This window comes from Pezoporus wallicus, unplaced genomic scaffold, assembly GCF_028554395.1.
Source record: "Pezoporus wallicus isolate ANWC-B61680 ecotype Strahan unplaced genomic scaffold, APGP_CSIRO_Pwel_v1 contig_593, whole genome shotgun sequence".
Lineage (NCBI taxonomy): Eukaryota > Metazoa > Chordata > Aves > Psittaciformes > Psittacidae > Pezoporus > Pezoporus wallicus.
The window spans coordinates 1,128,262-1,143,471 of record NW_026642342.1 but is presented as its reverse complement, the minus strand read 5'-3'; the positions used below and the strand labels follow the sequence as shown (position 1 = coordinate 1,143,471).

At 50.4% G+C, this 15,210-nt stretch overlaps 1 protein-coding gene across 3 annotated transcripts in view; it reads right to left on the bottom strand.

Moving 5' to 3' along the window:
• Positions 1–14,022, bottom strand: part of EPHB1 (EPH receptor B1) — a 77,627-nt gene extending 63,605 nt beyond the window's left edge. For 2 of the 3 annotated variants that reach the window (XM_057428997.1, XM_057428996.1), the window contains exon 1: positions 13,756–14,022. In XM_057428997.1, coding sequence (XP_057284980.1) covers positions 13,756–13,813 — 58 coding nt within the window. In that variant the 5' untranslated portion in view covers positions 13,814–14,022. Of the gene's footprint in view, positions 1–7,436; positions 7,537–13,755 lie in introns of those variants that run through there. The other variant, XM_057428998.1, reaches the window with a different exon arrangement.
• Positions 14,023–15,210: the final 1,188 nt, after the last annotated feature.

The window sequence follows — 15,210 nt, the reverse complement described above, 5'->3', positions numbered from 1 at the left end:
GAAGGATGCTGGCAGGAGGCACTGCTTGGCTGCTGGCCTGCCCAGCATCCCCTGCCTCCAGTGCCTGCACGGGTGCAAGCTGGGAGAAGGCTCTAGCATGAGGACAGCCATCTGTGTGCCAGGAGTGGTGCCAAGGCAAGGTTGGGGGATTGTTTTCCCTACACACACCCCAGGATGGTCTCCTTCCCAAATGCACAGGTAAAGATGACTTAACACATGGGTGACACCTCACCAAAACACTTAAGCATGGGGTTGCAAGGAGGTAAGCAAGGAGAAATCCACTTGAGGCACCTCCAGCAGCCTGCCAGTCCCTGGCCAGATCCCAGGGAGGTACCGAAGATCCACTGTGAGCAAGGGATGGTCCCAGCATGATCGGCACAGCTCCATTTCATGCAACACCAGCTCTGCTCATTTTTAAAGCGGCACCATTGATGATAAAGTTCCCCCTAAACTCATCTCCATATCAACCTCTTCTCCTGATGACACTGACCCATCCTCCCTGATTGTAGTTTCCTTACTGAAATAAATCATTTTAAGTGCACGTTGTGCTCTGGGTCTCATTACTGTTCATCATCTTCTGCACAACGGAGCTGTCACATCTTCACAAACTCTGACACCTGGGTGACACAGAAGCAATTTGGGATGGCAGGCAGGTGGGGAGAAAGCACTCACAGCTCAGCAGGGCACCAGAAGCTTCCTATCCCTCTTCCCTGCAGCTTTCAGATGGTGGGCTCACGCTTTCCAGCCCCTCGTGGCACAAAAACTCAGAACAAAAGCACAAAGGCGCAACAAGAATGCAAGATGGGATCATTGAAATCAAGTACCAAGACGATGGAAGGATGTCAGGAGCAATGGCAGATGCACATTGATAGCCAAAAGCATCTTCCTTCAGCAGGGAAGCTTCCTCCAGAAGAGGTGTCAGAAACTCTTTCCTCCCCAGATTTAAATCAGAAACACCTACAGAAGGAAAGGAGGAAGAGCTGAGCACAGGGCAGCAAGATGGTCACCGAACCTTCTCTGTCATGGATCCTAGGCAGCACCACATTCAAGTCCTCATCACAGATGGGCGTTTCCAACTCCACCAGGTTACTCCAGATTAATATAGAACAGAAGATCACAGTCGCACTGCACATAGTACATTAAAAGCTCTATGCCAAAACCCATGAGGACAGATCAGACAGAAGCAATGCAAAGGCGTTGTTTGCCTGTCACATCACTTTTGAAAGCCAAACACTCAGAAGTCACAAAAGGGAGCAATTAAGGCTGCTGCTGATCTTGTAGAGCCCACAAAGACAAGCCTGTGGGGTTTTTAATTGAGGAGTGTAAGTGCTACCAGTTTCCAGATGGCCAGCAGCCCCACGAGGGGCTGGAACCTGCTTGGTATCAAAGGCCAACCTCACTGGCAAGGAAGGAGCAGCTCATCCATTGCCATGCAGCTGACACCTGCATCCCTGCACATCAGCATGGCTCCCTAGGAAAAGGAGCTGTTTCCCAGTGCAGTTTTTAGGAGAGCACAAAGGTTGGATTTCCCAGGTACACAGCACCTACATACACCCCTGAGCACGGACATGGAAAAGATGTGCTGCTCTCATTCCTTCCATAAGGACAACACTCATGCTTGTCTCAATGTCTCCACCTCCGCCATCCCATCACAACCTCACTGGAAAACATCCCTCACTGCCCCAGTGCCCACAGCAGGAGGAGAATGCAGAAGGAGATGCAGGAGAAGAAGATCACGGACATGCATGCACACCAGGACATCTAACACTGCCAGGAAGGACACCCCAAGTGATTCCACAGGCTTTGCTCTTCTCTTCCACTATCTGACCCCAAAAACCGAACCAGCCCACTGCAGCCCAGCCTAAGAGACCCCGTATCCCCCCCTCTTTGCCCAGGGCACTTGCACACATGTTCGCACACGCCAGCACGGAGCAGGAGGGGAAGTCGTGTTGCAGAAATAACACAGGCACACAAACAAAAGAGCACAAGCCATTAATCTGGGTGAACCAAAGGAAATGAAATCATTATGTCTACAGCTACAACATCCCGAAGAACAAATTTCCTGCCTGGATAATAAATGGATTCTTTTGTTTCACGTTGGCCCCAACCACGTGAGTATCTTGGCCTATTCCTCATCCAAAACATCTTGCTGTATAAATACCCAGACGGGCTCGAGTTTCAGCTGCTAAAAATATGTTTTAATTACAATAATATATAATAACAAAAAAAACACCAAAAAGCGCTAGATCTACAAGCTCCCCTTGCCTCCTAAACAACCTCTGAAGGCTTTTCAGCATGCAGGCAGGCAAACAAAAAGTCAAAAAGTTGCCAATTACAGCTGAACAGCATAAATGCAATCTTTAAAAGTAAGACCAAGGCACACGAGAGGCAGCCCTGGGTTAATGCCCAGAATAAATAACCCCTGCCAGAAAGAGAAGTGATGGGTTCGTGAGCATTTGAAGCACTGATGCCCCGAAAGTACCTTGTAGGTACCTCCCAGAAGCAGGACAGGCACACCGAGAGCTGCTCCTGACCTCTAAAACCTCAGGGCTGTGCAGGTTTTCTTCTGAGCCAGGTTTTCTGCTGGTGCCTCACTAGTGCTTGGGATTTCTTAGCTAGATGGATGGGGAAATACAAGTTCTGGCTTCTCCTGGCCTGGCAAGGGTATGTGTCAGCTCTAGGAAAGGCTCTGGGGGTCTCAAGGGAATGCAGACTTCTAAGAGAGTTGTGTCAATTACGGGTTTCAACTGATACTTTAACTGCAACTCCACCAGATCACTCTGTTAAACCCATTTTTGCATCTATGTATTTTGCTTCTGACTTCAGCTTTTTTTCACTTGCCTTCCCAGTTTTACAAACACATAGCAAATGCTGCATCAAGTTTCAAAACAAGACATGGTTTTGAATCCAAACATCAAGCGCCTTAGTGCAAAAAAGTCCAAATTGTTTGGATGTTAAAGAGATAGATACTTCCATGAATGGAAACAAGCTCCAAAATCCCCCCAGCCTAGCAGGCACCTGGAGGCAAAAGATTCAACCAAGGCCATGACACTCAATCATAGCTCTTACGGTCCCTGGGTTGCACTTGCTCTCCATCACGCCACACATCCCAGCATCCCAAGGCAAAACACTCTTCAACTTCAAAGACAAGCTGAGGAAACCCTGTTTTAAAAGCTGGCTTGGTGCATCGCACCAGCAAAACTTCATTTTCCTTTGTGGGTCATCTTTAATGTCAATTATGTTATAGACACCGGGAGAAGTGTCCAACCATAGCTGCTGCCTCATTCCAATTGCTTATCACCACTGTTTCTTCAAGGAAGGGGAGGAAAAAAATAAGAAAGTCCTTGGAAACTAAATATTTACACACCCACGTACGCTAATCCCAACGGATCCAAGGGTGGGAAGCCTATTTAAAAAGCCATCCCTAATTACTTTCCCATTTGAAAGGGAATAATCTGGTGATTAACTAGAGCGCTTTATGTTAGTAATCACATACTTTTGAAGAGGAATAATCTGCTGGTGTGTGCACAGACAGTACAGGGACCCAACAAGCAGTGCCATGAGCTGGAAGCACAGTGGGTTATTAGTGCAATACACAGATTTATCAAGAGCATCTTTGAAACCCTTTTTGCCGATGTATTAGCAAAACTAACTCTCTTATCAGACAATAAGGGAGTTTCTGCTGGTAAAAGGCTAAATAATCCAGACCAGGGGATGTACACAAGGATTTCCAAGGTCCCTCCTGCCACTGCAAAGCAAATAGCAATAATTCGCTAATTGGCAACAGCCGCTGCGCTGCTCAAGGAAAGGGCTGAAGCCTTCAGGATAGGTGAAAGTTTGATTATAAGACATGCATGGCAGATCATTTAGAGAAATAAAACCACATTTGCTTTGCCACAGCCAGCTATTAAAAGTGGAGAATGTTATTTCAGGTAATAAAGAGCAAGACCTGAGGACCAGCCTGGGAATTCAAATTTATAGCCTGTATCAAATTCATACGCTGTAAAACTTCACCTAGTTTATAAGTTTCTCACCAACTTCATAAAACATGTTTTATTATTATTGTTTTCTGACTCTCCTGCCTTAATAAAATTCCTCTCCCAGCCCGTGTGGGTGTCGCATTATAAACATTTGCACTTTGATTCATTCAAGACTGAAGAAAGCTTTCAAGGTAACCTATTAGGAATACTTTAAATGTTTCAAAGACATCCCAGTTTCCCCTGAACGCTGCAAAGCTTTAAAGCAATAAATAAAAACGTGCCTTGCCACAAGCCACCTCCAAAAATCTGCTGGGCTGCTGACTCAAGACATCACATTTGGGAGCGATCAAGTTGCATACCAGCCCGGCAGGGTCCATGCCTGGCATGGGATGAGAAAACACAGGGGTTATCAGGGCACAGGGGAAGGCAGGTGCCCACCCATCACCCCCCAAGCCCCTTTAGCAAGGAGCCCTGGGATGCTGCTCAGTGGATCCCACTGGTTGAAGGCAACCAGACCATTTCCTCACAGTTAGGAGCCAGGGTTTCCCCATCCCCAGTCAGCCCCAGCACTGGCACACAAAGGCAGAGCGGGAGGGTGTTCTAAGCAGCATCCTTCTCAAAGAAGCCCATTTTCTCCAGCCTCAGCCAAAGCCCGTCGAAGTTAATGAGCGTCTTTTTATAGCTTTCAGCAGGCTTTCGAGAAAGCCTTTCAGTGCAGGGGACTCCAGCATGTGCGCAGTGGTGCCAGCCATTGCAGTAATAACCCACGCACAGTGCAAGGAGGGATAATAAAAGCTGATTTTTGTAAAGATACTGAACACAATTAGCTCTCAACCTTACAGCTCCCACCAGCCTCCTTCAACCTCCTCCCCTCTGCAGGGTCAGTTTCAGCATCCATTGGAGGGGCATCACCAGGTGATGGAAGAGTTTGGGAAGGTCCTACCTAAACTGGGTCCAAATTAAAGGCATCAGTGCCTTTAATTCCTGCACAGCTGAGGCTTCTCTCTATTTCACTGAGGAAGAGTGAGGCTACCTGGTGTGGTGCACGTGGCTCAAGGAACCACACCATCCCTCCCCAGGAAACATGGCATAGAGGTGATCCTCCTATATTTTATTAATCCAGAAATTACCCCTTTACAGTTTTGTACCTGGTGACAATAACACCATTATATATGGCCTCACAGTGCCTCTGCCAATAGCCTGATGCGCTCAAGCGATTTAGACCCTCACCAGCAACTCATCTCAAAGACCATGCATCTCCAGGAAGTCCACCCACTTGCATGAAGCTTCTGGACAGCTTCAGCCAAACCCTACGGGCTGAGGCACGCAGCATCTCAGGCTCACTTGCAGCCAGACCGTGCTTCTAATTGCCAGCACTCAATAAAGGATGCAAAGACCCAACATCACTGCTTAAAAATCGTTACAGCAGTAGCTATATGAACATATTGAACATATTTGTTTCATATGAAAAGCAGAGCTGATGCATCACAGAGCGCTCTAAAAGCGTCTTGCTCCTGCTCTGTCTCTGTGTGTCCATCTCATTCCTTGGGCATCTGGAAATTTCAAGGGACTCCAGCATCAGGCACTGCGGCTACTTCCATTCCTGTGACAAGTGCTGCAGGTACTAAAACCCTTGCAACAAGCACTGTGACTACTCAAACCCCAGCAACAGGCCCTGTGGGTACTCAAACCAGAAAAGTGCAGTGGTGATGGAATCAGAACTGGCTCGAGCACACAGAAACCCAACACCACACACCATCTTTCCTGCCTTAACAGGCAGTTATGACAGATGGAGCCCAAAGTCATGGATTAAATTAACTCAATGGACTTTTACAGGGATGGTCCATAGACTAAGGGAATGATATCTGTGTGTATATCTCAAATGTCTGGAAAGGTGATGGTCTGTTCCTATGCATCAATCTCCTTCCTTGGGCATTTAGAAATATGAAAGTGTTGGGTGAAAAACAATAAAATTAAGGTGCTCAGCCACCTACCAAAGCCAGCACCCCACTATTTCTTTGAGCTGCCCCAGGTTGTCCCCAGTACATGAGTCTATCCCCCTCCCAGCTCCCCCCAGCCAGACGACAGGGGGCTGCCCAACAGGACTGGAGCAGATCCCCAGCAGCCAGCCCGGTTCTCCTGCCTCCCAAGGGCAGTGCTTCCTTTTCAACTCTTCTGTTGGGTTCCTGGTTTTCCTGGGGAAGATGTAATTCACACCCCTTTGCCTCTTCCACGGTGATTTAATGTCTTTTGAGCAAAAAGCAATTATCCTTAGATGAACAGGACCCTGGCGAGGATGATAATGAGTCCGCTCCGACCCTGCGGCTAAGGAAGCAGCTGAAGAGAGTGGAGGCCTCTGGTAATCAAAGGCGCATCCCTGGCCTCCAATGGCATAAAGAATAAAAGAAAAGAAAATTTAGAGCCTCCATACAACTTCTGTTGTTGCCGTTCCTTGCTCCATCTCTCCAGCCATGGCATAGGTTATAGCACCAGGAGAAAGGCGACCAACACCAGCCCTGGGTCCCCTCCACTTTGCCTTGTAGATGCATTTTGTGTGTTGCTTGCCAGCTCACCCACAGCACCCCGCAACAGGGAGCTGGCACAGGGGGGGTTGGTCTCATGCTCAAAAGCCAACACCACACACCTGTTTTCCCAGGTTTTGGAGCTCAAGGAGCACCCCCCTATTTGGAGTTAAGCCCAGAATGAAGAAGACCTGCCCTGCCCCAGGACTGGCATGCAGGGCCAGGCAAAAATGGGTGTCCCCGTATTCTGCCCTGCAAATGGAAAGAAAATAGGAAAAGGAATGTGAAGACATGTACCTGCAACATGTACCTGCAGGGCTTTGCAAGACTGAAAAGGCTCCCCAGGAGATGGCAGAGCCATGAGGAGAACATCCAGAGATGCCAAACACCAGGGCAGTGTGCTGAGCTGCTCTTCCCCTCAAAAACATGAATATATAGCCAAGCAAAGACACCAAAACCCAGCCACATCCAAAGCAATCCAAGGAAGATGCTCACTAGGTTTGAATAATCCAAAACTTGGTGCCCTGTTGCTGCTGGGTTGTAGCATACACAGTACCAGTGCATCAGAGAGACAGGCAGAATGTAAGAAGGACTTTTTGGGGAAAACATCATGAAACAATCCCTTAACATCATGACAAAGCCCCTGTGTGGGATGGGAGAAAAGAGCCTAAAAGCTAAAAGGATAGCCACAGCCTCTCACCTATTCCCAGCCTCCACTTTTACTCCTTGCATAACAAATCAACACTTCATCAGCTTTGAACAACAGTAACACCCACTGGATGCCTCCCCAGATATTAAATGTGTTTCTTACTACACAACAAGTGCATACCTGAGGGCTTATTAATAAGAGCTTATCACTTGGCGTGGCTATTTCCCAATTTAAATAAATAAATAAATACTGTAACCCCCCTATCTCCCCCCAAACAAACTTAACAGGTTTGTATTGGAAGAAGCAAGGCCAAAAGAAAGTCATCTTCCTTGGCCAGGGCTCAGCGCAGGGCCCCTTCCCCTTTGAACTGTTGCCTCTGATTTTTCACCACAGGCCTCCCAGCAGGAACTTATTAAAGCCAGACCAAAGCACGTATGCTTTAATAGTAATTAGGTCACCCTGGGTTGTGGGCTTAGCAGGCAAAACTATAATTATTTAGAAACATCAAGTTTAAATGCCAAAGAGCCTTAATGCAGCTGAGCTAATTAACTAATTTCAACCAAGTAACTGATTAGCTTAAAAAAGAAAAGGAAAAAGAAAAATCAATGATCATAGACAACAACATTTTCTTTTAACAGGTTGTTTTCTTGCAGCAATTCTCAACTGCACAAAAGGAGACCAACAACCCCCCCTAACCAAATATTATTGTAATTAAATATTCAACAGAAAGCCTCTTCAATTATTCAGAAGACTGATAACACTTGTTTATAATTGGGGTGGTGGAAGAGGTTTCCAGAAGCCGGGATTCTGCACATTATCAGGCTCTGCTTACAGATGCAAACCCACATGGGCAGATGGGTCATGGCATCAGTACACAGTGCCGGCTCCGGCACAGCTCCAGCCACCACTCCCATCCCTCCTGCAAAACTAAACTCAGGAGAAGGATGCTTTCCAGCCTCGACATAAGAAAATGGACCATATGGTCCACATGCTTTCTGGATTTTTGTCATTAGACCAAAAATTTAAGGGACTAATGGCCAGTTTCCAGGTTTCACACCATTTTCCTATGGTAGCGTTATTCCCTCAACAGAGAACCAGAAGGAAAAGCAGACCCTGGTGTATCATTATAACTCACTAAGCAGCATTACCATAGGAAATTACAAATTAGCTTTTCAGCAAAGGATATGGGGATATTTAGATTAGCTATAGAGGAACTACAGAACCTTTCAGTCCATTTATCAAAGCTCTCGTAGCTCCAACTTCCAGAGAAATGAAACAATAATAAATATTGAGCAGGGAAAGTTAATCTCTGCCGAACGCACTTTAATAATTCAAAAGTTATGAGAAATTAATAAATAAAGCAGACCCTTCAGCTCCTACAAACACACATCACATTTTTCTCACCATTTCTCATGATGTGACTTTGTGGAAAATGGATGGTGACGCAAAGAAGAAAACCCAAACCAAACCACAAATATCAGCTATGCCTGGGAGCAACCACATTTACAGTGCAGAAGGGAGCTATGTCTGCCACTTATCTGGAAAGCAGTAGTACTGATTTGGGCAAGAGTTTGCTCTCGTTGTCCCCAAAACAAGGGCTGTGCTGCCTCTACCTGCTACTGGATGGTGTCCACATCAGTCCCCTGTGCCTGCTCCCACTCCTGCACACTCTGATGCAGCCTCTCAAGCTGCTCACCTTTGGAAAGACTAGTTTTAGCCCCTAAAAACTGGACTGTGCAATAACCAGCCTGGCATTCCGGGGCCATCCAAGATCCCCGCTCTCTCCTGATGCTGCTCTGATATCACTCCATCTCTTTCTCCTCCCACACCAACCTCCACCAAGAGGGGAAAATGGGAGGGATGCTGGAGGCCCAGCCAGCAGAAGCACCCTGTGTTCACAGGTGGACCATGATGCATCCAAAAGTCTTCTGGATTCATGTTCATTTGCCATCCCCACCACTCAGCATCACTTTGCAAGGTGCTCTCGGTCACCAGTGGACTTCTACCATGTGGGATATCCACACCACTCCCATCACCCCAGCTCTGTAGACCTCCATGAGCAACAGGCACTCTGGCTTTGTAACATCACAACTGAGGCTGTGCCTTTCCAAATCACTACCCAGCAAATACCCAAGCTTAACATTTGCCTTGTGCAAGTATTCAAGCATGCAATGCTTGATAGCTCAAATGTTTGCAGAAAGAGAACAAGGTCAAATTGAAATGCACTTTCAAATTCTAATGAATATTTGGGGAAAACATTCCCTCCCCCAACCCCAACTATTTACTCAGCCTCCCTGTGCTGTTAAATGACTGCTTATACCAACTGTGTCTGTTCAGAGGGAACGGAGCACTGCAGTGTCTTTTGGGCTGTATCACAGAAGTCTGGGTATCCTCCATGAAGCTATTTCCGCATCAGAGTATGATGAGCTCGTACCCGCAGCTGGGAGAGGTATAAAAAGCCTCCTTGAGCTGTCTGGATCTCAGCTGGAGTGGTGCAGCACACACCACAGGCATTACAAGAGCAGCACTCTGAGAGCCTCAGCCTTGCTCTGAGCATGTCTTCCATTAGCCTCATAGAATCAACTAGGTTGGAAAAGACCTTTAAGATCATCAAGTCCAACCTCTACCCCAGGACTGCCAAGTTAAGTCCACCATTAAACTATGTCACTAAGGGCCTCATCTACACCCCACAGCAGTCCTTCTGCACTAGGGACCAAGACTTTGCTGACCTGATCAGCATTGAGTTCCCCATTGCCCAAGGAACTATTTTCCCCCTTTCACCAAATCTGAGTATTTCTTTCACTTACAGAATCCATTTCTGCTAGAAACATCTATTATTTAGCACCGTGGTCTGGATCCAGAGCCAAACACATTCAGGCTACTTCATAGGCATCAATATTTTCTTCCGATTCTTATGGCCAGCAGAAGATTTTTACTCTGTCATGTTGTGCTAGGAGCTGCATCTGGGGTAGGGATGAGGCCACCTTACAAACCTTCCCCGGCAGCTCATGCCACAGTAGACAGGGCCACTAAACATTCTGGAGCACAGGACAGCAACACTGTGTCCATAGGGAGACAGTAAGCAGAAAGAGCAGAAAAATATACGCATTTATCACAAACCTCACATTTTTATTGACTGGAGATACCAGCAATTAGTAAAACCAAAAAAATACCAGCAACACAGGTATCTGCAGTCTCAGGGCAGTTTTCTATGACTTGACAAAATGCTTTCCCTTCAGGCTAACAAGATCTGGGCTCACTCATCATGCCAAGGATAAAGTTTTTCCCCTTGAGGTTTTGGGGTTTTTTCTTTCCCAGTTAGTGCAAAAAAGTAAGAGTAAAGGAATGGCTAGATATCAGCACTTGCAAATTCCCATGCAGGATAACAGCACTTGCAAATCTCTCCTGAAGACTTGTTCCTAGCTTCTCCTTGAAAACTGCTCTGCTCCCGGTGAAGCAGCTGGGCCAAAGGTGGAAGCTCACATGGTGACAGCGGTGATGGGAAGGGTGGTGCGGCAGCCACCGGCTCTCAGCTTGCTCGGTGCAGGCACCACTCCGGCGCCTGACGGAAGCAGAGGAAGCCCAAAGGATGCCTGCAACAGATGTGTGCATCCCGAGCCAAAACGGGAGGAGAGAGGGCGCCTGGGATGGGCGGCACGCAATGAGTAGGAGCCAGGGACAACATGCTGTATGCAAACTCTTCATCCCCGGTCCTTCCTCAGGCTGTGATTCCGAAGGCAAGGCAGGTAAGCAAGCACATAAGCACAGAAAGCAAAACTAAGCCGGATCTGCCAGCCCTGAGTGAAGCTTTTCACCTCCCTCCCCCCTTGCTTTGCTTATCGTAATGCTGCAAGCAGCAATACAGGAGATGGAGAGAAAAATCTGTCTTTTAAAAGAGCAGGCATGAGGCAGAGAGATGATGGATAGGTGAGCAGGCACGCAGATTAAATATCCTGTGTGGAGAAACTGCACCAAAATGGACATCAGCCCCAACTGACATACCAGCACCTCAAATTCCAACAACTCCTGTATTAAAAGGCGCAGCAATGTCCCATTACCATCCTCTCTATATGCTAAATGTGACTATATTTGGTTCAGCTAACACAAGAGAGAGCACACGAGCGGCGCCTGAGTGATTGCAGGGTGTGGGAGAGATGGAGTATTTCTTCCTGTCATCTTCTCATGTCCCTCTTCCTCTTCACAAGCCACAAAAAGATTTTAAAACTACTATAAAGATCCAGGTGTCCAGCAGAAAGCAGCCAGCCAAGCCCCAAGATTTGGTAAAAATCAAGTAACCATAAGAAAACTCAGATAAGCGACTCCACTATCTCCAGGTTCATGTGCCGCAGGCAATGAGTTAGCAAGGTTTTATGGAGGATAAAGAGATGTTTGCAGGCAGCCCTGACCCCGGCTGCATCCTCCTCCTCCTCCCCCTCCGACCGGGTCCAGACCCTCAAACAACTCTCCCCCTACCCCCCCCCCCCCCCCCCCCCCCCCGCATCCCAGGAAAAAGACTTTTTGTTCGGATGGCTCCTCTGGGACACAGGGAGCCATGGCACAGCCATCCTCCAGCCGTGGCTTTGACTTGCTGTCAGAGAGGGCTGCTGGCAAAACCGGTCTCATGGTTGTTCCAGGGGAAAAGCCAGACCCCAAGGTAGGTCAGGCTCTAGGAAATGCTTCAGCTTAGGCAGCAAAACCCATGTTTCAATCGAGCAAATGTGACCTCTGCACCAGGAGGATCCATGTGATTTAAATAAGCTCCATAAAAAGGTGTTTTCCTTATATAACGATGCCAGCAGCCTGTCGCCTTAAGTCCAAACCAGATTCGATTGCTTTGCCTCAGGAATTTCTCATCCAAAATTTCCCCTTTAATCTGAGGTCTCCCCCAGGATACTACTTTACTATCCAAGCCATTTCCTCAGCTGAGTAGAAATGACACTGCTCTTCAACAGGTTCAGTCCCAGGCAAGGATGCTGGCTCTGCCAGCCCAGCACACACTCCCAGGGATGGCTTGGGGCAAGCAGGGGAAGACCCTGCATGACAGACAGACAGACACATCACCCAGGAGACTGCTCTCAGACAGGGACCAAGCCGAGGTCTCCCAGACAGCCGCGATGTCAGCAGTACCTCAAGCAGCTGACGCTGCAAACACCAGCTAGTGAAGTGCTGCTAACAGGTCTGGCATCTTCACGTGCGGCTTTGCGACCAAGCAAGCATGCACCCGTTTGCATCACGCTTAAGCAACACATCAGCATTTCCACCTCGAGTTATTTCTATACAGAGATGAAACGAGGGAGGAAGCCTGAGAAATAAGAAAGCAAATGCCTGGCTCAGCCAAAAGCTGGCAGAAAGTAGATGCTGCAGCAAATGGGCCTGGCTGCCACAACCCAGCAGGCATGCTTGTGAGCAGAGGGCAACCATGGCCAACACTCCCATCCCACTGGAGACCATCACAGCAGCATTCCAGCTCCTGAACCAGCTCTGTGCTGCCCAGAGCTGAGCTGCCACTCTCCAGCCAGCTCTATCAGTATCTAGTTCAGCTGTAACCATGCTCATAATAGCTGTATCACCCTAAAGAGGGGACAAACCCCACACAGGCCAGCACCTCAGCTAGCCCACAAGACTCCATGCATCATCTTTCTGTAGCCACATGCTTCTTGTTGCCTCAAGCGGGGGACCACACAATATTCCTCACTCACAGATACTGCTCAAGCACCAGGCAACCCCTGCCACGGCCTCTTTGCTCGTGTTGTACCAGGAGCAAAGGAGGCAGTAGCAAAATAAAGCAAACCAATAACCCAATAAATACTTCCAAAGCCACACCAGCCAGAGCAGCAATGCACCACCAACACCAGCCTGGGGCGACCTGGCTGTCCTGCCAGGCCCAGCACCCAGAGGCTGGGTCTCAACCGTGGGCACCATCCCAGTGCACAGAGTCCCACAGCCAGGCAGGTTGATGGGGAAAAAAGACTTCAGCCCGACAGCACGGACCTCGCCGAAGGGATGTCCATGCATCTGCCCACCAATGGGACAAGCATTTCCTGGACCAGTCCATCCCAAAGAAAGGAGACCCCTTGCCCACATCGCAGGTGCACCCATCCTCCTTTGACTCAAAGCTTTCACGGGTGCTGCTGGGAAGCACGGGAGGAGGAAGACAGCCAGAGGCAGCCTACTGCACAGCCACGGCCCCTGGAGGTGTTCCCCACCGCGACCCCAGGCAGGGCTCTGCCGGGGACAGCATCCGGAGCAGCCGCCGGTCCCACGCAGATCCGGACGGCTTTTCCACAGCCGCCCCCGAGCGCTGGAAAACCCCCAGCCCCTTCCCGCAGCCACCCACGGCCGCGGGCGAGCCCCGTGCTGCCAGCACCGGCTCCCCCCGGCTGCGGGAGAGCGGCTGCCAGGACCGGCCGGTGCCAAGGGGAGCTCCGCGCCCCTCGAAACGGACAGGGACCGCGCCGGGAGCCAGCCCCGTGACAGTCTGCCGCCCGCGGCACACTGCGCGACGGGGGAGCCGGTTCCCCGCGGCGCTGGGACTCGCGGCTCAGCATCACCCCTGACTCCTTTCCCATTCCCATTCCCATTCCCGGTCCCGGTCGCGTCTCACCTTCCACGGCGGCCGCGGCGGCAGCCAGGCAGAGCAACACCACCAGATCCGCAGCCATCGCCTCCCCGGGCTCCTCGCGTGTCTGCTCCGCAGGCGTCAGCCGCTACCGGCGGGCGGCCGTGAGCGGGCATGGGGGTGCGTCCGCGGGACGGGCCGGGGTAGGTCGGGTCTGGCCGGGACGGGGCCGGAACCGCGCCGCCTCCCCGCGCCGCCCGGGTCACATCGCCGCCGCGAGTGGAGCAGCGGCCACGCCGCAGCCGGCCCCCGCCGCCGCCCGGCCCCGCCCCTCGCCGCCGCCCTGCCAATCCCCGCGGCGCTCCCCGCCTTCGCCCCGCCTCTGTCACCACCCCGCCAATCCCCGCGGAGCGCTCCGCCTCCGCCCGCCGCTAGCTGCTGTCCGAAGGGGGACGGCGCCCCCTGGCGGCTCAGCGCAGGCGCCGTCACCCTCCCCCATCAATCCTGCTCGGGGGACCCCACCTCCGCAACCCACTATGGGGCGGACGCAGAGCCCTCACCCCGGGGACGGAAGGGTGGGTCCGGTTCCTCCCTTTTGTACCCGCCGGAAGCTGGAGCAAACAGGCAGCGCCACGGCGAGCCGGGCCCCCGGGCAGGCCAAAACGCTGCTGCTCCCATCTCAGGGTCAGCACGCTGCAGCCACATAAAAGTCAATGTAGGGTCTTCCTCAGCCTCTTGCCTTCCTCCGGCATCCTCACTGCTTGCAGGGCATCGCCCCGGGGCCCAAGGTAAGATGGCACCCAGGAGGAGGGGAGCCGCAGGCTGCTCTCCCTCCCCGCCAGACGCCAGGGTCCCCAGGGTATAGCATCCCTGTCTCTGCCAGCAGAAGGTGCTTGTCCCAGGGGCCACGTCCTTGTGCGCGTGAGCCTTTGGCAGCGTGGAGTGTCACCACTGCACAGATGGGAGCTGAAATGATCCCTCCAGAAGGGGATTCACCCTGTCCCCACCACCCCATGCACTGTGACAAGGCAGCTCTGGTTCATAGAATCGGATCGGTTTGGGTTGGAAGAGACCTTCAAAGCTCATCTAAGTTCCAACCCCCTGCAATAAGCAGGAACATCTTTAACTAGATCAGGTTGCTCAGAACCACATCCAGCCTGGTCTTGAATGGTTCTAGGGATGTGCACCCACCACCTCTCAGGGCAACCTGTGCGGTATTTACCACCCTCAATGTAAAGAACTTTTTCTTCACATCCAGCCTGAGTCTTCCCTCTTTTAGTTTAAAACCATCATCCCTCATCCTATCACAACAGGTCCTGCAAAAAAGTCTCTCCCCATCTTTCCTATAGGCCCCTTCTAAGAACTGAAGCAATAAGGTGTCCATGGAGTCTTCTCCAGGCTGAACAACCCCAACTCTCATCTGTTCCCCATAGGAGAGATACTCTATCCTGCTGATTTCTGTGACCTTCCTCTGTACCCTCTCCCGCAAGTCCATACCTT